This window comes from Lasioglossum baleicum, chromosome 2 (genome assembly GCF_051020765.1).
Source record: "Lasioglossum baleicum chromosome 2, iyLasBale1, whole genome shotgun sequence".
Lineage (NCBI taxonomy): Eukaryota > Metazoa > Arthropoda > Insecta > Hymenoptera > Halictidae > Lasioglossum > Lasioglossum baleicum.
Window position 1 is genome coordinate 12976774 of NC_134930.1, and position 27920 is coordinate 13004693.

Sequence of the window (27920 nt, forward strand, 5' to 3'; positions counted from 1 at the left end):
ATTGGACGGCAATTAAGAAAAGTAAACGAGGCCCGTCTCGGTTTAACGATCGATCGAGAAGGAGACGCGTTTTTTTATCGTTGCTGAATTACAGAAACGGCACCGGCTTCGTATCCAACTTCGGGCCTGATTAAACAAGACAATTAAACAGTAACGAGCAGAGAAATCTGACAATCTATTATCCCCGATAGAAGATGGAGATATTAACTAGCGATGATCTAGGACTGTCATGTACCTCGTGTTCTGTCAAATTTTTTATGGAAAAGCGATGGAACTGCTGGATTTTTGATCCAAACCCCTCTCTGTCCCCAACTTCGATTAGAAACGAGTATCGTCCCGCGAGTGGAACGGATTGAAATTTGAGTAGCATTAGCAGATTTTAATAGATTGATCGTGTCAGATTAAATGAATGTTAATTAGCTCTTTCCGAGCGCGGCGCGACTATAATCGCGCGGCAATTAGGAGGAAGCGGACTCGGAAATTACTCCACCGCTGTAAAAAGAACAGCTAATGCCCGAACAATTTACTACAGAGATCGACGCGAGGGAAAGTCGGCAGATGAAGGAATTACGCCGGAGATATACGTTTGTTTTCTCGCGTTGTCGCGCCTCTTGCCATTTCCTTTGACGATTGACCTGCTTATTTGCCAAATGGATTAATTCGATTCATTCAATGCTACTATTCAGTACAGCATGCTTATCATTCAGTACAATCTTGTATATAGGTCACCCTGTATGTAGAAGCTATGTGGATTTTCAGGATCGAATTATTGATCATCCGAAGCACTTGACTGTGTTGAACTTTGATTGGCTGACCTCGATCCAGAAGCATCGAATTCTCTTTTTCTGTTAAGCATTGAACTTTGATATCGATTGAACTTTGCCAAGCACCTTTCCTGAATGGTTAGGCCGAGATCAAAATGCCACTGAACCTATGTGGACTTAAAATAAACTAGAAGTTTTAGTATTCTGTTCGATTACTGTAATTTCTCGAATATGTTAAACGATACATCACGTAGAGACGTTTTCCAACGTGTTGTAAACAGTGTCGCTATTAAATCCCTAACATGGAAACTCATGAGATACTAACCCTTTATAATTCTTTGAAACATATGACGTATTAGTAACATCGAAAAGTTACTACGTAGTTCCAATGATTCTCAGCATTCTTAGTAGACCACTAATGACTATGATAAACCCGACCATTATCTCCCATCATAAATTTTTTTACGGTAGACAGTAGGCAGTTACATTCACTTAGCTATTAGCATTGTCTATAATTTAATAAGCTTCGGATTTCCAAGGCATGTTTAATGAAACTCTCCGCAAATAACTTTTACTTTCTGCTAGTAAATTACACGTGTTTTAACTACATTTTAGTTGTCGTACCATTTCATAGAACATAACCACCGCATAATCTCAACACGGAGCTTTCGTTTTCGGTGAAACATGTCAATATTTTGCACTTTTTCAAAATGCAGAGGTGTAACTATCAAACTTTATACATAAGCTTTGCTTTCATCATACTTTTAATAACCCTTTTTGAAAAATACAGAGTAGATACTGTTACGAATCACACCTTGAGATTTTACAAAGACGCTTTTAAAGAATTTTGAAAAAAATCGATATTTTCACCGAAAAAAAGCACACGGCCCTTAAGAGAATTTTCAGAGGGTGAAGCCTTTCGAAGGTCGTTTAGCCAGAGTGATTTAACCAGAGTCGTTTGCTTGGATGTTGCAGGACGCGAAACACCCCGCGTGGCCGCGGCGCTCGTAGGAGATGGCGAAGGCAGGTTGATCGCCACCCCCGTGCACAAAGAGAGCATCGCGTCGAGGAGCAAGGAGGACTTGGCCCAGGAGGCGGCGCTGGTGCTTCAGCAAGCGGGCAGCCTTCATTGTGTCGCACACGATAACCGACGACTGCCCGGCCGATTCAGCACACTACCGGCACGTCGTAACAAGAAGAGGCCGGAACTGCCGCTCGATGTGAGACGCAGGAGCGAGGAGATCGGTGGTACGACGGGCGCGGACTCGGTCGAGACGCCCCGGCTCAAGAAGAAGGCACTGGAGCGAAGCGCGAGCGATGCCAGTGCGAAGAAGTTAAAAGGCACCCTAGCCAGGTTCTTCTCCCCTAAGCTCGAGCGCAAGAGGAACCCGGTGGGCCGTAGCGCGAGCGACGCGGGGGCGTCAACGCGATCACACCGCAAAAGGAGCGGCAGTGAGAGCGAGGGCTCTCACCTGAGCAGCCTGCGCGCAAAGAAACAACTGTCCCCGATCATCGAGGCATCGCCGCACGTTGATCAGCAGCCGTTCCACTTCGGCAGGATCAATGTGAACGAGGCCGCGAGCCGGCCGGAAGCGAAGAAGTCCAGGCAAGAGGAGTCCGATGCCAGAAAGGTAACCGAGCCGGAGCTCGAGCCGTTAGCAGAGACGCGAGACCAGCCCGAACAACAGACGGAAGAAGCCGACGAGCCACCGGTATCGCCCCCGAGAGCGAACAAGGCGACCGTGCGGCGCATACCCATCGAGCTAGAGGACGATAACAAGTCCAAACGGGAGGGGGAACAAAGGAAAGAGGAGAAGGCAGCCCGGACCCCTTCACCGGCAAAGGACACCGGGCTCGACGAAGTAGACAAGGTCGCCGCGAGTAGCATGCTGCACAGCAGCCGATACGATCTCCAACAACGCGACGAAGAGTCAACGATACACAAGATGATTCACCGATTGTCCAACGATCGATCGCCACCGCCCCAGCTGACCAGGACCATGGTCTCGCCCGGGCCGGGTTTCGGGCACAACAACAATCGACCGTTCTCCTACACCAGACCGAACGAGTCCTGCAGCTCTCCGCCCCCGCAGACCAATGTAATCTATGCTCAGGTGCAGACCGACAAGAAGAAGGCCCAGAGGAGTCACTCGGACAGCGACGAAGGCCTCGGCCTGGAGCGAAAGGACTCCTCCCGTGAGAACAGTCCCGCGGAGAAGGAGTACCGTAGGACGGATTACTCTTACAACAGCGACCTGCGACGCAACAACGAGATCAACACGTTCAAGTCGAGGTTCGAGGAGGACCGGAAGCCCGTCAGTCACTTCACCGGTCACTACAGCAGCGCGCAGGATTACACGTCCAGGAACTCGGACGGGAAACGACACCACGAGTTCGAGCAGATCGACCGACGGTTGTACGATAAACCGGAGAAGTACACGTCGACGGTGTTCGTCGATACTTCCGGCAGGGGCAGGGCCGACGGGACGGACGCCAGGCAACGGGAAACCAACGAGTATCTCCCGAGACAGACGCAGCCCGGAATATCGAACAAGACGTTCGAGCTGAGCGCGAGGCGCGATCTGCTCGAATCTCGGATCAAGTCGAAGCTGCTGGCTGACGAGAGATTCGCCGCGAAGAACAGCGCGAACGTGCCGATCAAGAAGTCCGAGCACGAGATCATCGATAAGCCGATCGTGCCATCGCCTGTCACGCCGAACCGCGTCGCGTCCCCGAAACGTTACATGGACACCTACATCACGGAGACGAGGACCAACAGTAACGGGGAGAAGTACATCTTCGAGAAGGAGATACACGAGGACAACGGCAAGGTCTACGGCTACGAGAAGAAGATCAACAAAATATCGACCGACGGGTACATCGACGCGAAGCCGAGGGACGGCTACACCGTGGAGACCAGGACGGACAAATACGGCGACAAATATATCGTCGAAACACGAACGCACGAGGGCTACGCGGACGATTTCAAGCTCGTCGGCAACCGGCCTAGAAACAGCCCCGAGGAGCGTTTCCAGGGTATCAGGGGTTCCAGTAGTCCGTACAAGGTGTCCAATTATCATCAGGAGGAGCATCCGGTGCCGCATCACTTCCGCGGAGAGTCCAAGGAGAACAACGTGCTGCCCTCGCCTATCGTAGCGAAGAAGTTCACCACCGAGAGGAAATTCTCGAAAAGCGAGGACTTCCTGGACCGCGAGACCAGGCCCAGGGAGCCGTACTTGCCGAAGAAGAAGAACTTCGAGTCGATACGCGGCATGAGCAAGTCGACCCAGCGATTGGACGAGATAGGCGAGAACGCGAGAGTCAGGGCACTCAGGAGCGAGTACACGACCAGGTCCCACGAGAACCTGACCAGCAGTCACGCGGACTATGTGAACGCCAGGGACATGCGTCGACCGTTGCTGGAGAGTCCCACGATAAATGGTAGGAAGGAAAGGTCACCTTTCGCGAAGAGACACCTGGATAGTTTGAGAGAGGGGCCTAACGACGACTACGACACCGATATCTCTCAGATGACGAACAGTCAGCTGGAGTCCAAGTATTACAAGGAGACGCGCACCACCCAACGGTACACCACTAGCAAGCACCCTGTCCACGACGACTACGACAGTTCTCCACCCAGGATACGCACCGATCGCGGTGGCTATAACTCCAGCAGATACGATTCGGACACCACCGCTAGAGACTCGATCCGCTGCGAGACCAGATACGACGAGAGCTCTCGGACTCTGAGAAAGGAGCATCGAAATCTGGACGAGGATCCGAAGAAGCCTTTGCGTCGTTCTCGCAATCGGTTGGATTACTTCGACGATTCTGACGCCAGGGAGAGTCCTCGAGTGAAACCCTCGGTCGGCCTACTGGAACCCTTCGACGAGAGCCCTACCAGGCCGGCTAGGGCTTTCCACGAAGGCGGCAAGTCGAGGCACATCAGACAGGAGACTCGGTCGCACACCGAGCGGCGTCAACGCGAGACACGACTCAGCGACTCCGACCGGAAGGATCGTCTGGCCGATTCGGGGATCGAGAACGATTACAGGCGTGACTCGCAGGAGGTGGACAGACGGGAACAGATCGAGTCCGAGGACGAGGGGTTCGTCACGAAACAGTTCGTCAAGCACGAACGGAGGCACACCGATCGGAACATGAACTTGACTGCGTCCGAGCAACGGAAGTACGACAAGTATTCGAACGACGTATCGAAGTCGCCGCCGGTCACCGCGAAACCACCGTCCGGCGCCGATAAAAAGTACGAGAAGAAGGCGGCGAAGAAGAGCGGCACGATGAGCAAAGTGAAGCAGCTGTTCAGCAAAAAGGAGAAGAAGGCGAAGGAGGAGAAGAACAAGAAGAACGCGAGGAGCGGTGGCAGCGGTAGCGGCGCGCTCACCGACGACGAGGTCACCATCAGGTACAGGGAGTACCGCGGCGATCAGCTGAGGAGCGCGAAGAGCGCCAGGGATTTGGGCAGCGACATCAATCAGGTAAGGATTCTTTCTTGTCTTGATCCGATCGGAGATTTAGAGAACCGTTGGCGAGCTGCATCCGAAAATATCAATTAACAATACTGTGTCAAGATTTTGATAAACAGCGGATTTTTATACGAAATAGGACATGTTTCCAGACGCAAGAGCTGTATAGATATTTATTTATTTCTTCGAAATTGTTTAAGAAATTGATTCGAGAAGTGTACGAGGACTCGACAGTTAAACAAGAAAATTGACTATGTAGGAAAAAAGCCTATCGCAATTTTCTCACCGAGTTTACGACTGCGTAACGAACGAATAGTGTGAAATTAAAGTTAATATTGGGTGATTTCGGTACGGGAGATGTTCCTGTCGCTAACGTTGAAACCGTCGGCATCTCGCGCGGGGTTAGAACGTTAATCCGATGGTAGGAACGGGACATTGAAATTGTGAAACACATGGTGGTAAAGATATTAAGCCGGAGAGTCCATAGAATCGAAATAAAAATGCGTTTACGACAAATAGTAGCGGCGCGCGCGAGAGAGAGAGAGCTATCTTTTCATTCTTCACTTTGGAAGACGGAAATCACTATGTATCGGCCAAGATAGATAGCCCGTGACAGTCGTATAATCTCAAGCCTTATAAACTTCTTTTACAACCACGATCTTCAGGCTTATCCGATCGTCGTGGATCACCGCGGACGGTTTCTTACGATCTTCAAAGACCACTTCCGCAATAACACGTGGAATGACTTTAGTGGACAGGGCCGCAACTCTGGTGTAGCCTTTGATGTTAACGTCATCAAGCTGCGCTTTAAGTGGATGTCTTCAATGTTATTCATTGCGCATAGTTAGTCTTTGTTGGAATAATGAGCGGATTTCTTTGCCGTGACATTGTCTGGATTCTTTTCTTGTAACACGATGATGCTAACGCCGTTATAATCGCTTGGAAGGTTAATCATCCGATCGTCACCGATAATGAGGAAACGGAAACCGAAAATATAGATACGATATCACAATTAACACTATATTTACAACTATATTTTTCGTCTTACGAAATTGATTCGATAAATATCTTTATCGAAGCAAATATTGTAATAAAAATTGCACAAAATCTACATAAATAGAGACTTGTCATTTTTGAAAGCTAAAACATTCTAATCACTTTTAATGTTAATATTCGAGCGTTACGTACTGCAATCAAACACCACGTTTTTGAAATTTTCGGTACATTTTGATAGGACTATAATAGGATTTAAAGCATTGCCCACGATTTTTAAGAGAGGCTGACAGCTGATAGCGGCCCTTAGCCGGATACCTGCCTTTCAATTAGACAGCGATTCTAACAATAAGCTAACAATAAGGTCTGTGCGAGTCGACTCTTCCTGCGGCGCAACCGGCCTCATCCCGGTATTCATCGCTCCAGGAACCTAAGCCAGCTAGGCGTTGTTCCACGCAAACCCGAGACCCTTAGAAACCGGAAGCATTCGATAATTGGGATCTCATACCGTTCTCGAGTGCGCGGTTGCGTCACGCCTAACTGTACACCAGACGGTGGAAAGTATCCGCAGCGTGCCGGTGCGCTGCGCTGCGCTGGTGGACGCCATACAACCTAACCGGGATCGCACTCTCCCGCCCACGCAGCAGAAACGTTTTTCGGAGTATTTATCACGGTCGTGTGTGGAAACAAGGCGACGTGTTCGCCGCAACCTTCCGCGGGCTTCCGCAGCTTCCTCGTACCGTTCTCGAGACTTGCGGACTGAACGGGTTGAACGTTTAAGCTGCATCTACACTTGCACCAATCCTACTCAGCTTGCTACATTTTCGAGTAAAAACTTCATTAAATGATCAGTACAGGAATTGCTATTGTTATTAATGATCTCATGTCAACTTTCTGGCATTTCTCGTATATATCAAGATGTTGCATGTGAAATGTCCGATTTCAGCAAATCTTATAAAACTTATAGATCAAGAAATGATATTACACGTTCATTATACATATAAAACTTTGAAACTTTGTAATCCTTAATACTCTATCTTCAATTTTCATCTAGATGACTAATTTCATTTTCAAACAAATTTTATTTTTCGAATACTTTATTATTCAAGTTCATTGTATGAAACTTTGTGACACAAAGATGATCCTTAACACCATACCTTCAATTTTCATCTGGATGTTTGATTTCATATTCAAACAAATTTTATTTCTCAAATACTTTATCATTCAAGTGCACTACGTATATAAAACTTTGTGACATAAAGATGATCCTTAATACCCAATCTTTAATTCTCATCTAGATGTTCAATTTCATTTTCACACAAATTTTATTGTTCACATACTTTATCATTCAAGTTCATTATATGAAACTTTGTGACACAAAGATGATCCTTAACACCATATCTTCAATTTTCATCTGGATGTTCAATTTCATTTTCACACAAATTTTATTGTTCACATACTTTGTCATTCAAGTTCATTATATGAAACTTTGTGACACAAAGATGATCCTTAACACCATATCTTCAATTTTCATCTGGATGTCCAATTTCATTTTCACACAAATTTTATTGTTCACATACTTTGTCATTCAAGTTCATTATATGAAACTTTGAGACACAAAGGTGATCCTTAACACCATATCTTCAATTTTCATCTGGATGACTAATTTCATTTTCAAACAAATTTTATTTTTCGAATACTTTATCATTCAAGTTCATTATATGAAACTTTGAGACACAAAGATGATCCTTAACATCATACCTTCAATTTTCATCTGGATGACTAATTTCATTTTCAAACAAATTTTATTTTTCGAATACTTTGTCATTCAAGTTCATTATATGAAACTGTGAGACACAAAGGTGATCCTTAACACCATATCTTCAATTTTCATCTGGATGACTAATTTCATTTTCAAACAAATTTTATTTTTCGAATACTTTGTCATTCAAGTTCATTATATGAAACTTTGAGACACAAAGATGATTCTTAACATCATATCTTCAATATTCATCTGGACGTTTAATTTTATTTTCGAGCAAATTTAATTTTATCGTACTTAGTCATTCAAGTTCATATGGTTATGTCCGAGACTCTCAATATTAGGCAATATTATGTTAATTGTTAAGGCGATGCTCTAAAACTGCAAAACAGTTTTGCACCATCGTGGGTTTATGTCGAGCGCAATGTTTACCTCGTTCCGTCGATATTCCGATCGATCTAATTTAATCCGCTGTCGTATGTGGCTTTGAAAATATCTGGAACGTGACGAAGCTTGATCCGTCGGAGATTTCGTCAACTACCTGTTGTAAGGTGCGCGCGGCGCGTTTACGATGTAAGTGTACACTCGGCCTTAAGGCCCCGTAACGGAGCTCTCTTGGTGTCCGGGCCCTCGTACGAAGAGTAATGATATGGCGTTCAGACGATCATCGATGTAAAAGTCCGTCGCATTCTCTCCGGAAAGTGTGTCTGACGTCGGAGATTTATCGGACGTAACATTTAACCCATATGATAAATAATTCTCCGTTTATGACCGTACCGGGAACGTCCGTCTTCCCGATGGTGAATTCGTCGTGCTTATTGGGCTGAGATCTCTTCCGTTAGGTTCAGGATGAAGGTTCATCAAGGTCGGATTGCTTGACGCGTATACGGAGTGAGTCGCTAGAAAATACCATCTAAAATCGATTTATGTACGCTCACTTCAGGAACGACGTGTTAAATAAATCGTCTTCGGTTAATGAAGAGATACGCTTTATCCATTCGAACGTGCTTGAATGCCTCGTCATATTTATTGTGATATCAGAGGCACGGGCAAATAAACTCTGGATAACGAAAATTTAATCTCCTCCAGCCGCCGCGCCGCGCGGATTCTTACAATCCTACCGATTATCGAAACTATTCGAACTCTCCTGGGAAAGATTAACGTCTTTAAAAATATGATTGTTGTGAAGCATCGCGTCTGTCAAACAATCGTGTGGTCTATCACATACTAGGACCTTACTAATATTCTACAGTGTGGCCCAAAAATGTCGGAGAACCTTGAAAGGGGTGGCTCCTGAAATTATTCGAAATAACTTTTTCCTTAGCCAAAAAGTTCATATCGGCTTCGCTTTTGGTAATAACTCGTTAACAAAGCCACGAAGAACATTCTCGCAAAGGAAAAGTCACTTTAAATGACCTCGGAATTTAAATGAACTACATTTCTAGGACACGCTGTATAATCTAAATGTCCTAAAGAAGTAAAAGAATAGTACAATACAGTAGCAAAAGTTAGTGTACAAAAATTTTGTTGGGGTCTCATAGGAACCCAGTACATGAGTTACAGAACAGTAGAATCAACAGGTTGACTTCCAGGTAAACTGAATTTGATGAAGATTTGCAGAATCTAAAGGGCTAAAGAGTTAATCTATTTAGTAGTTAAATTACTATGATTTGTAGGAATTTTGGGGTGGCAGTTTGGCAGTCGGAGGAAAAGAAATATTACGGGTAACAGGCTTATCTATGAAAGGGAAGAACGTATAGCTGATAGGGTTCTCGAAGAAAATAACAGAACCGCAGACAGCAGCTCGTAACTCTATTTACGCTGGTCGTTTAACACATTTTGACTCGCAGCTATCGAAGCGCGAATAAAGGCGCGATAGGATCGCCACGTCCGTAAAACTGCGCGGGCAGACCATCTAATCAGGCAAGAGATGTCAGCCACCAACATTGATAATTACTTCGCGCCGGCTTACAAGCGCTTCGGTGGTGAAACCGATCGATCGATCGTGATCGTCGTGGCGCTGGCTCCTATCGAAAGGATCGCTCCCGGTCGATTTTGCAAGCCACGATACGTATCGACATTCGTTGCCGACGGAAAGATTAACGGACTGGACTGGACTGGAGTGGACTGTATCGGCAGGGTTGGACATACCAGCCGAGGTCGAAATAACAATGGTAACGGCGTGAAAGAGCCTTGTAAAATCCATTTGCATGGTCCCACGGTGGGAGGAAAAAGATTGTTGCGAAACCGCGCGTTCCACGATCGAAACAGGTGGTTCTGTGGCGAATTGGACGTCTATATGGATTTTCTACGGTCCCCGTACCAGCAATTAATGATCTTGTTTTACGTGGCGCTCAAACGCGGATAAGACCCCCGGCCCGACTCTTCAGATTTTTATCGAGACGTTTACCCGGCCGCGTAATGCGTTTTTCGTGTCCAGCGTTAATCCACGCTTAGACCGGCCAGCCATTATGTGTTTTATTATGCATTGTATCGGCCAGCCAGGTGCAGTTCTAATGCGGTTGCGTAACAGTTAATAACCAGGGTGGCCAAGGGGCTGCGAGACTTTATGGAACGGTCCCGCGTTTACCGTTCCCCAGCTTGTTCCTTGATCATGACTCGTCCATGAGCCTGCTCCGATTCCTCCCTCGAAATTGTTTCTCTGCGAGAGGTGCATACTTCTTTTGCGACCTGCTCCAGCAATCCATTTTGTTAAACATTTCCAATGCTTGTTTTCAACGATATTTTTGGTAAATATTACTTATAGCAACCTTGACAACTAAACTGTAAACTTTTTAAGCGAATTTTTGTCTTATTCACTTTCCTTTTTGAACCGTTTAAATCAACCTGTTTAACAAAATTTTATATGTTCAGTATGTAAATGAATTTAGTACCTTCCTTGTGAAGAACAACTTTCAATGACTGATGAACGCGACTTTATGCACAGATTACTCTTTTCGTGTTTCACTTTCATGCAACAGGTGTTGCAATTTCGCGTCCCCGAACACCGTTAGCAAACCGGATTAAGAATCGCCACTCAGGTTGAAGTTTCCTTTCTTAAATCGTTGACATCGTTGCCAAGTGGGTTTCGTGAGTCACTGTGTTTCCTTGGAAAACACAGGCTCACCATCCCAGCGTGTCGTTAGCATTTACCATGAAACCGAAATATAAACAGCTTCTCTTAATACGCACGTTGACACTTAAGCTTCTCGTCGGTCATACAGGGTGGTCCATTTGGTCGTAGCCTGAATATCTCCTTCAACTTCTTTCAACTTCCTTCAAATTCTGTACATGCAAATTATAATAGCGAAAATACCGAAAAATGTAACACTATTTCTGCCAAAGCTGTCACAATAATTTCTTTGAATGTACAGGGTATTCAAGCGTTTATCTTTCAAATAATAAATATCAGAAAACATTTAAGAGAAAAAATTAATAGTGTTCCTTTGCAAGCAACGTAACGGCGTACTTTTTTGTGCTTGCACTATTTATATTTAAATTTTTGTTTATATTCTACGAAAGCGTGTATCCGGACAAATTCATTCGCATACGACTTGATGACCATGAAGGTCCTGCAAGGTCAGAAATCGAACAACTATTTTGGATATCGTTCGAACTGCTAAGCAAATTAACGTAGTGACTAATCTCTATATCTCTATATATAAAAATGCAGTGCTGACTCATTCACTGATCAACGCCCAGGCTAAACCCTTGGACCTAGAAAGCTGAAATTTTGCACAGAGGTATCCTTTATGATCTATACAAGGGATAAGAAAGGATATTTCGAAATTCAACCCCCAAGGGGGTGAAAAGGGGTTGCAACGTATGTATGAGGAATATTTTGCTCGTGGTCGGATTTACTTCCTACTTGGTCTTTATGCTCTTTGATATAATTAATCAAACACCTGTTTCGGCATTTTAAAAAATTGATCCCCTAAGGGGGTGAAAAGAAGGTTTGAAATCTAAGATGGCGGCATGACATAAAATTAAAACTCTATAGGGGTGAATGGGGGGTTAGAAGGTTTTATGGAGAAACAATATCAATTTCCGAGGGCATTAAACAGTTTTCTATGTCATAAATAATTATATCTCTTCTTTGACTGTATTTCAACATGAAGACGGCACATCATAAACGTTATTTTTTCGTTTAATACAAATTATGTTCGTTCACAAGACACGTCGGCTCGTTATAAATAAAGCTGTGATAGCAGCAGCGTTAAAAAGGGGTACAATTCGTTAAATCCGAGTCGACGAAGCATCATTCGCAGTCCTCGGGAGGCGGTGGAAAAGCTGGCCGCGTGTGGCTGACATTTCGGCGACATTTGGAATTTTTGCGAGAGGCCCGGCGCCGCTCGACGTCCGTCCGCTTCGGCGGACTAATAAAATAACCCGGTATCGCGATACATATTAACCTTTCGAGCGACCAGTCGACCAAAGAGATCCCCGGAGTCGATAGCTGAAAGTACATCCGCGGTGTGGCCGCGTCGATGAATCTCGTGGAAAAAAGTAAAAGAGGCAGGGATAGTTGCGCGTGCCAACGTTGAAAGATAACAGATACACACCGTCGCGTCGTCGTCGTCGTCGTCGTCGTCGTCGCCGTTGGGGCTAGACATTGACAGTCTATGCGACGGGTTGCGCAATGCCTGGGAATACGGTGTCGTGGGACTCGTTTCCCGAGCTAGACACCGCTCCGGTTCGCCAGGTTGCGAAGAGGTTTCGCGAACAACAAGAACACCGTGGAGAGAGGGGGGGGAAAAAAGGAGAGTACTACCGGGAATCCGGCCGAGCGAAATCACTCAACAGTGGTGACCCGCGGGCACGGGCATTCCGTGGCGCTCGCGAGCGGATTCCATGAAAACGCTTGAGCGCTGGCCAGCATCCGCGTGCAACGTGCATGCATATGCAGGGCGTGTCTGATGCGGCTCGGCTGGTTCCCCACGTTCAGAGATTCCTTGTTGAAAAATTATCGCCGCCGAGCGATCGCGGCAACAATTCCCCTCGCCCAGCTCTGCAAGATGTGCGAGCTCTGCTCTCTCCCTCGCTCTCGCCGGGGAATTAACCTTGCCACGATCGCGTAACTCACAGCTGGATCTGGCTGCTTATGATCGGAGAACGGTTGATCTCAATGGGAACGAGATTGTTTCCTTCGATGTCCGTTGAAATGAATGAGCTTCAAGGCGAATTTACACTTCCTCGCTGTGGACTCACGTCGCGAATGAATCATCCACCGTGAATGCGAACGATGAAAATATTTATACGTCTTCGTACACCCTTTGAAAACTAATAACTAGACTGCGGATCTTTCTGCAAAATAAAGAATGCTTGTATTGATCGCAACACGCAGGAGCTAAATACAAATTCCTTTCTTCTTTTAATCAGCTGATTAAGCTGAAGCCAATACGCCGATGTCTGTAAATCTTTTTATCATGTCCACTGCTTTAAATTGTGCTTACCCATTTTCGTCATAAATCCATCAAGTCCGCAGTCTACTAATAACTTTCTTTCAATTAAGACAGCTCGAGTTTTTTCAGATATTAGAAAGACTACTTTACTAGGTAGTATGTGAACAAATTTTTTTTTAATTGCTGTTGATTACAATTACGAAGAAACATGTCAACAACGCCTGCAATGCAAGTTTAAAAAGAGCTAAACTTGGCTAGTAACAAATACTCAATTGACACGTCTATTTTGAATTGTTGGTTATCATCTCCAAAGCCTGTACGTTTTATTCGAGACAGGATCGTACCGCGAGAGACTTCTATATCGCTGATGCTTAATCCCGAACACCTTCATCGGAATTAGGGGACGTAATCCTATTGAACGTGGTGCACAAGATTTAAGACCACTCTAACCGAGATATCATTCGGAGAAGATAGCGAGCGAGTCAGGTTCCCTAGCCGGTCCCGTTTATTCGCCGAAATCAATCCCTAATCGCGTCGTGATACAGAGCCGCGAACAGGGCCGTGATAGGTGAGCTAATAAATCGTAATAATCCCGACGTTATACGTCGGCACGGCAAATGCCATTAGTGTGAACTTTCGATGGAAACGGGATACGCGGCCTCGTGGCGGTGCACACGCCAAGGCAAGGCTCGCCAAGCCAAGCCAAGCCAAACGAAGCCAAGCCAAGCCGAACAGAGCCGCGCGCGTTTGGGTGTAGGTCAGCCGGTGGGTGCAATGCTGAGGAGGTGTGGGCCCTGCATACCGGAGATCTCCCTGGATCGAGAATGATCCTTTCAGCGCTCGAGTCAGCCAGCACGATCACACGTGTTGCGAAGGGTGTGTCTGACGCAGCGCACTTGCTCCACATACCGGGATTCGTTGCATTAACAATAGAGATTTCGCAATTCTGCGAAACGACCGTGTACGTTTCTTCTTTAACGCTGAACCTAGCTGACCGGCCTCGGATTTTTTATTTTCAAATTGGTGGAACTACGAAGACTTCGTAGAAAATCGTTGAATGAATTTCTTAATCTCCGATTACTCGCGCCCCGATTTGTGCACAATTCTTAACTAGCCCTTGTGTAGCCAACATGGAACCCATTGTTAATGTTCGTCTAAAAATATTACAAAATTTCTCTGAATTCTTTGCTCGCTAATACATTAATTAATAGTCTTAAAATGAGAATTTGTGCAAATATGTTGACTACAAAAGGTTTTATATAATATTATATAGTCTATACATTTTGGTTGGCTACATAAGGGCTAGTCGCATGGGCTCGTTGTATGTAATATTAAATGTAATTAAATTATATAATAATTGTAAATTAAATTAAATGTAATTAAATGTAATATTAAATAATATTACACCGATTAACGCATAATCACAGACGTGCTGTATGCGAGTCCTGTAAGAAGTTTAGATTCAGATAAACGAAGAATAAGACACTCTGATTTGAGATAGAATGATGTAACACTACAATCAGAATTCCTTTATGCACGTTGCGAAAGAAATTGAGACCAGAGTAAAAATGATCATAAGGTGTTAATTGTGAAATGAATATAGCGATCTTCGAGACCGCAAGTCTGCGGTAACGGCGTAATATTTCGGCGTCTGTGATCGCGGGTTAAGATCCGGATTAGTTTATTACACGTGATATAGGAACCTCTACCTGAAGCATGAAATTTTGCAGAATATTCTTCGACTATGATCGCGAACGTGCGTGAACATTCGCGGCGCGTACGCATGACCCAGAAAAGTTTCTGGCGCAGGCTGAAACCGCGAAAGGAGACCGAAGAGGTACACGAAATTGGGTATCCGAGTTTTCCAGGGTCCCCGGAGAGTCTGTGCAAGAGAGCGTTACGAGAGTTTCTTGACGAGGTTAGAGCGAAACGAATCTTGCTCGCATCTCTTAGGGCTATCAACGGTACAGCATGGCGCGCGCGCGCGCGAGCTCGGCTCTTCAGCAGGATGTTACACGGCCAGTTTCGTACACGGACGCGAGCAACAGAGATGCAAGTAACACCGGGGCCGATCATTATGCGATCTCGCGGAAGGTTTCCGTGATGGCACACCGTGGCATAGAGCATCGTGGCCAGGATAGGTGCCTAAGCTCGAGATATCAATAAATAACCTATCTGGCAATATTATCTCAACGGTTTTATGCCCCGTGGAGCGGGGAATGCGATCCAATTCTTCCGCGGCCAGCGCCGACTCCTTTCCTTTAACCCAAGCCAGCAATCGACTTGGCCTTCGCAAGTGGAGGTGTGAATGATCCGCCTACCATAACCGAACTCCATCCAACTACCAAAGCGTTCGCTCGTTGTCTAACTACGATTCACGAGTGCACGAGCTCTTTTCCCTTTTCCGACAACTGGACCGCACAGCTGCCATTCTTTACCCGTCCGACAAAACAGTCCACAGCATTGGATCGTTCCGAAAGTTATGTCGTTTTTATAGGTGAACTTTCAAGCAACCTCGGAACCAGAACACTGAAAGCTATAGTAATGCACTCGCCGTGACTATGCCACGATACATACGCTCAAACGATGATAACTAGACTGCGGGTTTGTGCAGTTGTGATAAGAGTGAGACGAGATCGAATTCGAAACAGTAACAGACATTTGTGAATTTGTAAGCTAGAATTGAGAAAGAGGCTGTAAGTGCAATTTTGTTTAACATTGTTTTTTCAACGCCAATGTAATGATGTACAGAAGTTCTGAGTTGGTTACAAGACGATCTTACAAATTTTACACGGATTTTCCTCGGAATTTTCATGTTGGCACTCTTACAGCATTTTTTAATTCTAATCTACAATTTAAGAAGATGTGAGATCTAACTTATTAAAATGGTAAACAAGTTTGCATGGATTGGTCATGACTGGACAGCGGCTTTTATGCATTCATGGTGAAAACGAGTTGATGCAATTTAAAACAGTAAAGAAATTAAACCCGTCTACAGATGTCGATATACTATTATCAATTTATTAAGATCATTAAAGAAGTTTTTCTCTCCGAAATTTTATATACAGGGTGTCCCAGCCAACTTGACCAGCTTGAATATCTCGCTTAGTTTTAGTAACAGGGAAAAAAACGTTATAGGACAATATTAACCTAACCGAAGGGGCAATATAATGATTGGGAAAAACCTTTTCTTAAGGTCATTTTTTTCTTGATATCAAGGTCATCAATTTTGTTTTTAATGGAACTATATATTTTTTTATCGCGATGTAATAGTAGAGGTGTAGTCCTCTTCAATGACATATTATACAATGTCCTTCGTGTGACCTTGGGTAGGAAAAATCCAAAAAGCATTACAGGCATTATCAGTGAATAATTTACTACACTAATTGGTTTGGTTGAACTACTTTATTTCAATAAATGTTCGAAATGATGCCCATTGTTTTCAATAGAAGATATGAAGATGCGTATTCGAACTGCATGTTCCGATATTAGCAATGAAACTATTAGAAGAGCCAGAGAATCATTTATCATATTTTCCGTATACAACAATGTATTGAAAACAATGGTCATCATTTCGAACATTTATTGAAATAAAGTATTGCTCCTTCGGTTAGGTTAATATTGTCCTATAACGTTCTTTGTTCTATTACCAAAACTAAGCGAGATATTCAAGGTGGTCAAGTTAGCTGGGACACCCTGTATAGAAACTTGTAGGTGTTTAAATACTGTTCAACTTTTGTTGGAAACATTCTTCCCTCAGATTATTGGAAATCCTTGGAAAATCGTTATAATGGAAGAATTTACACAATTCCCTTAAAACACTTGAAAATCGTTAATGAATGAACGCTGTTTCAGAGACAGTTTCAGAACGCGCAAAGCCTTCTATAAAATCTCTCAACTTTCGATGAAGTAGGGTACTTCACAAGTGTACAAATAAAAGGACAATACTGAAGCCTTATTCTTCAGACCTTTAGCTAGGTCGGACAAAAAAAATCGTACAACTTAAGCAACATTTTAAAAATTGACTTTTTTCCAATTTTCCGGGTCAAATACCCACTGCGCACCCACACAGTGAATTCATTGAATCAGCGGGCGTTTCGTTCCGCCCGCGCTCTCGGCAATTCAGAGTTCGCAGCCTCGACACATTTGATACCCGTCGGATCATCAAAATTCAGGAATGTCTATTTCACGGGGACGACCGTGGAAGTTCCGTATCTTATCCCCGTGACCCGAGCACACGATACACCGCGCCGGACGGGACAAGGGGCTGGCGATAGGAACGTGAGCGGCTTTCACGTGCTTGGAAGCTGTCGTCCTATCGCTCCCCGATATTCCGGGAGTAAAATTCCTATATAGTGGTTTTCCTGGTTGTTCGTTGGCCGGCACAGCACGACGCGTGCATGCGTGTGTAGGCATTCGGGTGTAGGTGTGAACACGTAGGCGCGAATATATCTCCTCGCGCACGGAATCGTATCTCCGCGGATCTGTTAGAGCGCGCGCGCGCGCAACCGCCGCGCGGCCAAACGAAGCGATATCTGGAACTGTGCGGTTAGGCTTGTCGCGGAGTTGGCGAATATTCGCGCGACGCTTTCCAATATCTGTGTTCCGCCCTCTCACTCCGTTTTAAGCAGGTTGCCACGACCGTAAACGTGATTTGCATGCTGGAAAACATGTTAAACAGCCGCGCGAACGATGGCTTTCCTCGTCGATGTTTTCCCTTCGCTGCGCGATTCTTCTCGATTCACACACGTTTCGCCGTGACGATCACTTTCCATCGTGTTAACCCTCGGTGACCATTCTTGGTCGTTTATGTCCCCAGCGAAATTTCACTCTTGTATTTCTTCGGAGGATAACAAGGTAGCAGCATGGGCCCCTATCCTAAACGATAACTTCCAATCATGATACAGTGTGTCCTAAAAATGGCGGAGGACCTTCACAAGGGTGGCTCCTGAGGTCATTTGAAGTAACTTTTTCCTTGAGACACACGAACTAATCAGAGCGCAGCTACAGCGGACAGATTCTGGCTTGGCCCGAATCTGTTTCGGCAATTTCAGAAAGTTTTCGTTAACATGTTCGCTACCACCGTCACAAATATGTGACATCCATAATCTGACAATTACTTTTATACACTTCGTTGTTTAAAGTCACAGTAGAATGCACAATTTTCAGAGCATCTGTGTGACTTTCTTCTGCTAAAGTGTTTTAATCATTAAAAATTGGGTACGTTGCACTTAATAAAACTTTCGAACAAGGAAGGCAAGCAAACGAAACAAATGCTGGTAGCGAACATGTTAATAATTCTGTAACAAAGCCGATGCGGAAATTTTCGCCATGGACAAAGCTTCTTCAAACGATTCAGCGGAGGGTAAAAACGGATCGACCCTGTATCTTAGACGTATCGAAAGGGGCAAACTGTTGCCGTTGGTAACCGATAGAATTTCAACGTGGCAAACGAGCGGGAGACGCGTTTCTCGCGAGCCACTGGATCGGTAAATTACACACAGGCGGATTACGAGAAACCCGGCTGGAAGAGACAGCGACGTGTGCGCCAAGATTTCCCTCCGCGGGGTGTACACAGCACGGTCCCATGCTGATCGGTGCGCGCTGGTTAGAAGCAATTAATTACAGGAACGAGCGATTAATGATCTGAAACCTTCGTCCGACCCGGTTGCGGAGCACACACACACACAGAAACAGAGGGAAAAAATCTTTCCTCCACCGTAGAGCGAGAGATGCCTCGAGCCGACTGATCGAGCCCACTTTCGCGAGCTGATTTTTGTCGGCATACTCTACACGCGTATAATCTCTCCTCTGTAACTGGTACGATCCTCGTAGCCCCACCAGGAATTAAAGGTGAATCGCCAGTCGGGATGACAAATGGATCATGGGGAATCTGTAATGCTTCGTAATGAATTACGCAACCGAACGACTGGCGGGATTTCATACAGAAACGCGAGCCGCAAGCTTCGAACAGAATGCACGAATAGGACGAATATACGTAGAAGTAACACATAAAATTGTAAGATACTAAACATAACCCGTACATCATATTTATCAAGCATTTGAAGTCGCATGCGAGACTTATTTCTGCTGTACAAAAATATTTGGTACTGCAATATTTAAATTTGTATCTAATTTTTTTCTATATTCTAAATTTTGAATATATGTACAAACAGGTATGTTTTGTTCGGCGATTAACACGTCTGTACTCAGAGGAAGCAGTATTTTTATGTTCTGGAATTCTTATTAGTTTTATTAGTTTCAATCGTTGTGAGATATTGTATGTATGTATAGCTCGCCCTATCATATGATATGATTAATATCAAATAAAAATTTTTCACCTGAATTGCAACAAACTGGGATGAAATAAGAATTTTCCACCTGAATTGCAACAAACTGAGGTGAAATAAAAATTTTCCACCTGAATTGCAACAAACTCGGGCGAAATGAAAATTTATTTTCCTTCTTCACATGCTTAATATTAATAGGTTAGTATAATTAATATTAATAGGATATTATAATTAATAGATTGAACATAATATAACCGTATTTTTACATTTTTCTAATGTTTTCACCGTTTCAACTGACACCTACTCATTTCGTCACGAATCTTTAAGAATTAAAGTAGCTACACAGCAAATGTTAGTTTTCTTTTCAGAATAAAGAAGTTGCAAGGGATTAGAAAGCTTCAGTAACCTTTAGGACGAAACGCGCGAGTAATGTTTAGCTGTCGAATGAATGTCTGCATAACTCCTTCGAGTGTAAAAGCTCTGCGAGAATAGGCTATGGGTTGAAGAAAGCGTCAGCTGGTGCTGGATTCTCGCATGCGCGTTCGCCGAGTGTAAGCAGATTGCCTTTTCGGAAAAAGGAGGACTGTGGAGCAGAGCAAGAAGCGGCAATAGAGGTGGAATTCGTAAAAGGTGTGCGTCGCGCATGGTATCCATCGATATTGGCCCCGTATATAATTGACCCTAACTAGAGAGTATCGCGGGTAAGCGCCGGAGACGAAGAAAGGAGCAATTAAGCGCGCCGCGTAACACACTTTCCGAATACGGCGCCGAAGGCCTCGTGCTCGGAATTGTTTACTAGCAAGGTTCCTGCCCATCTCGAGCCCGAGAGCCGCGTTGCATCAATGGACAGGATTTTATTTCGCCCGAGCAGCAAGCCTGAAACAGAGAGAACGAGAAAGAGAGAAAGAGGTCACGGTGGCCGAGTTAAGAAACCCCGAGAGTGCCCGTATCTGCGTTCGGGTATCGATGTGTGTCGGCCGAGACTTTGCTAATGAATGGGTCGTCGATTGTCCCGGCGAGCATGATCGATTCAACCCTCGTGCGCTGATCAGCCTATCGATACATTCGAATTTCGTGAATTAAAGTGGACCGTACTTGACATTCTGCTCACTCAGCGATAGAAACATTTTTCTGCGACTCGAATCTCAGATGCTAACCGTTCGCACTGACAAGGAGAGGTCGTGTCTGTGGAGTCGCCGATTTAATGAAACTTTTTGTGGTCATTCTAAAGACAATATAAGCAGACACGTGTCCGAACTTTCTTTGCCAACACTCATTTTTTACGAAGATACATATAATTTTTGAATTTCTTAAAAGATTTTAGCAAAATCGGCGACCCTAAAGCTGTGACCTCTCCTTGCGAGTCAACCCTTAAATTCGTATATTTGGGTCACTCGAGCCCCAAGCATGCAAAGTCTGCCTACGGTTGTGCAATTCTATAAAGTGAATTTTCAATCAATTTTAAATTGATAAAATTACGGGTTCTAATATTTTTAATATACAAACATTGAAACAAATTTACTTCTTTGGATATATGTCATCAAAATAATCGATGAAAATTTTGACAGGCACATTCTTGTTATTTTTATAAAGTAATGTTAAAGAATCACGTTTCGCTGGTGTGCAGAACGTGCACTCGTGTGCTTAATTACTGTTAAGCATTATTTTTGTGCTTTTTCCATACCACACACTCGAGTATACTCGTCGTTAGACAGAAAATGTCATCTTTTCATGATGAGTCTGCTTTATGTTTATTTATATATTTCTAGAATGTAAAATGTGGAGATTAATTCGATCAAAATCACGCACGAGGTTAAGATTTCTCTCATAAATATTGTGCTAATATTACATAAAGGAGAATGTGCTATGTCGGAAGCTGAAGCTTCTAGAAAGTAAGGCTCGAATAAAAAGCATTGCGATCGAACGAAGGCAACGAGTCACAACGAAGTGGAACAACGAAGCTAAACGATCCAAGTTACTGTCGAAATCTACGAACATTAAAGATTGATCTTCATGCTGCTCCTTGCACTTCGGCTGAAATTACGCCAGAGCAGTTGAACTATCAGTAAAAGAAATATGCAAATCAAAGTCGGTCGTCGAGTTTCTTAACTGAATCGCGTAACGAACAGTTCGACGGTTCAGTCTCGACGCGATCGAATCGAGAGATTCGAGCCGATTTTCCGTGCAATTATGGAAATCAAAGAGTCCCCGTCTGCTCATCTTTGGGCGATTATCTTCGAAACTGCCGCGGTCTTGTCCGTCTTCGGTACAATAGTGCACGGTTAAGTTTACGTCACTTTACGAGCCAGCAGTTAAATTCTCGCGAGCAGGTCACCTTTCTTCCCAGAAACGCGTCCAAACACGATGTAAATTGGACTATGTTTATGAATTTAAATGTTCCATGAAGGTGGACTGCAGATTTTATGCATTTATAACAAAAATGCGTGGGTGTAATTTAAAATAGCATTTATTTTCAATCTATTGAACATATTAAGAAAGAAAAATCAAATTTTTATTTTGCACAAACATCCGCAGTCTAATCATCAGGAACGTGAATTTAACCCCTTGCCTTACAATATCGTGACTGACTCGTGATAAAGATTCTGAACAGATTCTGATAAAAATGTATGTTAATCATTTCCTTTAAACCGAAATAAAATTCCATTTTATTTCTCCTTTTTTAATTCTCCTTTTTTAAGAAATTACGATGTACAAAAAAAGTTCCAATCATTCAAACCGTAAAATAAATCGTAGGGCAAGGGGTTAAAAGTACATTAAAATCGAAGACGACTACCCCATCCCCCCTGAGTGTTAGGGGAGGAGTGGGGCCGAGTCGCGTCAATTCAACGGTTCCGATTTCATGTAAAAACCGTGCACTACTGTACCAGTTCTACGTCACTCCACCTGAAGTTGAGAAGGTCGCGACGGCTGGTTACGCAATTAGCCAAGGGAACTGTTACGAGAACGCCGTGGCGTCGTGTGGGTGGTCCACAACGACTGTTGCCGGCAAACGGTGGCACGATACTAGTCGTATATGTTGCATGTCGATACACCGATCGACGGTAACCTATTACTCACCGGTGCCATACACGCTTGTCCGCATTTCCTGTTCACGATTCTACACGATCCGCCGCGCAAAGAAATGTCCCCCCGCTGAAATTACAAATACCGATGCCCCTGCCGAGACATCGGTACACCGCGGATCTCTTTGAGAACACGGATTTTTCCGAGCCACGGTACTGTTCGAATTAATGCGAACACGGCATTATTTCTGACTTCTACGGATGGTCGCACTGTTACATTGCGATCGGCGACTGTTACAGAATGTACAGCTGTCCGGTACGCTCTTAGTGAAAAGAGATAAAACGACCAACGCCGTTAAGATTAGTTAAGACTAGATAAACTTCCGTTTACACGAGATTGAGGTTAAAAGAAAGAAGAAGACAAACAGACTAATACCGTGGGCGTAAGACCGCACCATCGAAGTGAAAACTCCTATGACGATTGCACAGCTGTCTGTTGAGAATAGTGTCGCCAGATCGAGGAAATCGAGGGGAATACAGTTTATCCCCTCTCTGATAACCAGATTAATATGCGACCAGTCTACGGCTTTGTGGAATGACAAATCAATTTTGGTCGATTCTGGCGACACTGGTTGAGAAACAGACTCCTGAGGCTCCTCCGATTTTACCAGAATCTCGTTTCACCCCGTAGCGTGACGGATCAGACTCATTCACTGCCGGACAATTGTATACGCCGTGCGCCTAAAGAAGATTGCACTAGAAAAATATGAAGTAAGCTGTCAGAGATCTACAGTCCCTGGTCATCGAATTAGGACCACGTACAAAAATTTCACATTTACGGTTATAATCATTCCTCGAAAAGCGGAGCGAGACAACTATAGAAAATGTACGATATCGTAAAAAATAGTGTAAGCGTCGATGTCCAAAGATTCTGGGGCACGCGCGCGTGAAATGCATTACGGTTGCAGTTGCAGTTGCGGGGCGGGATCCGCGAAAAATGCCGGCGCGCGACAGTGTGCAACGTGCATACACTCTGTACCTGGTTGAGCGACATAAGTGATCTATTTGCGGACTACCGGACGCGAAACGAACGAACGTGTAGCAAGATTACGTTGTCAGATGGAGTAACAAAGTGCGGCGCGCGAAACACTGGCGTGAGTTAATAAACTCGCAGCACGTACGCAAGCGTATGCGTACTTATGTACGCACGTCCTCGAGGATAAGTCTTGCGCCGCGCGGCCTTGCTGCGGGACACGCTTTAAGCACCTGATCGTTATAATCGATAGCGCCGGTCAGAAGTATGCAAAATACGCGCGGGTTAATCTCTTCTGCGAAACCGGCGAGCGGTGGCCAGAATGGCAAAGGTAACGAGCTCCGCTCGCTTTCGACGCTCGAGCGTTTAACGCGTTTTCAATGGGGCAAATGGCGCGCCGATCCTCGTTGACGCGGCCTCAAAAGAGCCAATCAGGGAGCAAACATTTATCAAACGATCGGCTAACTTTTACGCACGATGGAAATATTTTCCTTTCCCCCCGATTCCTCCATTTCTTTTTCTTGCACATACTATTCGGATATTCGCTTTTGCAATTTTCACTCGCTCCGTGAGAGGAACGGATTTAGGATTGCTTAAATGAAATGGTGGCTGGAGCAACGTTGGATCTGATATTTCCTTAATCCTGCTGTCCTGTAGGATTTGCACTTTGCATCATTCAACGTTGCTCGTTATTGCTAATTTAATTATTGAATTGTTGACTGGGACAACTTTGGATGATACAAAGTGCAAATTTTACTGGAGAGCAGGATTTGATGGGAAAACAATAAAAGCTAGTAGACCTTACGGAAATCTCGCATCCAACGTTGCTACAGCCACCAATTCAAATAATATGGGAACGCTGCGTTTTGTGGATCTTCGTGCATTTGTGAACAAAGAAAATTGTTACTGCCGAAAATAAAATTTTATTCGAATCGACTGTACCCTTACGAAATTCGTAGTAAGACATCAAGACGATAATAGTTATAGTATTGGGTTGACAAATAAGTTCGTTCGGTTGTTTACAGTGGAATAAATCACAAAAACCGAACGAACTTATTTGCCAACCCAATACTTTTAGATAAAAGTAATAATAGCCAATACTCACCTGTTTCGTTAAATTGGGTCTAGCAGGATAACCGGCCTCCACGACCATTTTTATTAATATCGTGAGCAAAACAAAATGCTTTTATTTTAAGTTGCTAACCCCTCCTTTAAGGGTAATATGTAGGTAAACACCCTAATCTTTTTTCTCGATTGTTAATAAAATATTCGAACTTACCTCTTACATATATTTTTTCACAATTGTGAACAAATTAATGATGAAGGGTAGAAAAAAATTGATCGTTTTAGAGATAGGGAGTTGCAAGCAACCCTTCGTGTGACACCTATCAAAAAATGCAAGAACAATGTTCTGTTACCTATTTAATATATCTGAAAGTTTCAAGTTGGTGGGATTGGAGGAACATTAAACGCGTTAAAATTTTGAAGGATTATCTTTCAAGCTAAAAGCAATGTTTAGCAGACGATATCAATAAAACTTATCGTGGGGGCTGCTAGACCTTTTCAAAAGTAAGAAGAACGATTTCGACCCAGGGAAAAATGTGCAGCTAGAATAATAAGCCTGTAGTTGGACAAGGATTTGCAGTCTAGTTATTATCGTGGAGTCCACGGTGAGCCGCGTACGTTTGTTAAAGTGCACGCCGGTTCCGTGGTTTATGGACTGTCGCCAGGATCCCGCGAGATCACAGAGATACGTACCGGCCCGTTTTGTTCCGTATATGTTAAGTATGTTACACGTAGATTATGCTCGCGCATGTTTGACTGAACATAATCGTCTCCTTCCCCGTTGCGCGACCCACTTCGCAAGGTCGTGGGATCAAGTATCCAGGAGGTTACTCGTAACCTGCCGTTGTTCATTGTGTTTCTCAACAGTCCGCGACGCCCGCGTTTCGACCTGCGAATTTTCTGAATTTCAAGCCAACTTTCCTCACCCGCCTGTCCCCTTTGTCGACAAGCCAGCAACACCGATCCGATGGAACTGGGTCGAAACTTGTCGCCGGACGATCGGAAGTCGCGTAGAATGGAGAACGTCCTGATATCGTTCCCAGCGGCCGTTCATTGTCCTACATCCATTTACATAAAAGTTGAACATGCAATTTTATTGTTCGATAATCGAGTCTTTATGTTAATTTCGATCATTTCGGAGTCTCTTTCTAATGACTCGAACGAGTTGGAAGCCTGTATTTCCTGTTGAGAATTCTGTCCGGCCACAAACGCGAGACGAAATTTATTCAATCTTCTTGGAAACCAATAAAGCCCGCAGTTTATCGTTAACACTCCAACTCAGCAATGAAAATTGTTCAGAACTTTAATTCTTCGAATTCTTCTAAGCCTCTTAACTAATTAGTAGAATCAATTAACATTAAAACTACCGAGCGCTGAAAGCGATTAAAACGTTTCAGCTGATAAAAATGACAAGGCTCTGTTTATTTAGATTTCGTGCAATTTTTATTGCAATATTATAAATTTATCGAATCATTTTCCATGTTAGCAACGTCATAATTTCAATAATTATAAAATTAAAAACGTAAGATCGGTCATTTGACCGGCAATGGTAGATTTAGTGTTACTACGCGTTCTCAAATATAAACACGTAATGACAAAAGTGTCGTTAGCTTGCTATTAAAATCCTGGCACACTTAGGAAGCGCTGTATTACATACAATATGTATGTATGTAAATACATTAGTGTTCATGTCACTTCTTTAGGAATCGTTGTAATTATCTCAAGAAACATGCTTGTAAGCAGTTTCCTTTCGGTATACCGTATACGTACGGATACACAGTTCGCAATCCCGGTTATTTCCCACAAGTAACACACCGTATGATTACCACTAATTAATCCAAAGAGGACACGCGGCGTCGGTTCATTAGATCTGGGAAACGACTTATCACCTTACCGTTGAGGAAACATATTTAACAAATAAAACACAACCATCGTTGTGTCGAAACAAAATACAATAGAACATTGCTGATGCTATGCTGTTTGAACTACCTTGTTACCTATTTGCAATAGTAGGTGTTTACAGGTGTGCGAGAACCCCGACGTTATAAACTTCACCTCTGGAAACCAAAAATTTGTAACTTTTTAAAATGTAATCCTGTAGATTTCAATGAGAAAATTCCGATAATCAAAGTTTTAATGTGAGGAATCTACTGGTCGAAAAATTATGCGTGTTTAAAGTACAACGATATTCAACGTTTTTGCTTTCACTGAACGATGTCCGAGTACATACCAATATGGCGGCGCCCATTGCTGTCCAAAAGGCTTACGATCACTGAACTTTCGACATTTTCTCACCAAAATCTACAGGAGAGAGAATTACATTTTACAGAGTTACAAATTTTTCGTTTCCTAAAGTGAAGCTCAGCCCTTTTCGGACTTCTCGAGAATAACCCTGATAGATTCGAGAATCGGAATTATATAAATTCTCGATCCGATATTTTCGGATTTTCGCTTACCTCTATTGTTCACTGATAGATATTTGTAATTCGAACGATCGGAGCGTTTTGGCTGTGAGTCCGCTCGAAACCCGGGATCGTTGCCCCGGTTGAACCCCGGAACAATGCCGATGAATCGACCGTTAGAAAGAAATCGATGGCTATCGAAATTGGAGGCCGATCGTGCGGGAAAAATGGCGATTCGCGTGCGAATTTCTCGGAGCTGGGTAACAGCCACAGACAGCATAGAAAGGCTCGTTCTCCCGGAGATCACGTGCGAACCACCTACTCAGCCTCCTCGTAAAAATCTGCCTCTCGTTACTCTTGGGGGCCGGTGAAAAACTACCGGCTTGCGAAAAATCGGAGAATAAGGCACCGAGCGATTATGAATAGCAGCCGGGCAGCGCAGCGGTTCTCGTGGAATGCGCGGGATCGCGGCGCAGTATTCGAAACAGAGATCGGCGCTCGCTTTCTCAGGCTTTGTTTCAACCGGGCTCTCTACGTGCTCGGGAAACGCTGAACGTTTAACCCCCTGTGCCGGTACCGTGTCCGCAAATGTTTAAATCGTTTCGACGATTGCAAAATTATAATCGAGTCGGAAAAGTAATTGCTAACGACTTAAAAGTAATCATTGGTCCTGGATATACCGTGCAATCTGTTCTCTTACGT

The 27920-nt window shown here is 44.1% G+C and overlaps 1 protein-coding gene across 2 annotated transcripts in view; it reads left to right on the forward strand.

Annotated features, from left to right (window-relative positions):
- Positions 1-27920, forward strand: part of Blo (bloated) — a 188337-nt gene that overhangs the window by 34424 nt on the left and 125993 nt on the right. For both annotated transcript variants that reach the window (XM_076439688.1, XM_076439694.1), the window contains exon 3: positions 1740-5260. In XM_076439688.1, the coding sequence (XP_076295803.1) occupies positions 1740-5260 (3521 nt within the window). The remainder of the gene's footprint in view (positions 1-1739; positions 5261-27920) is intronic.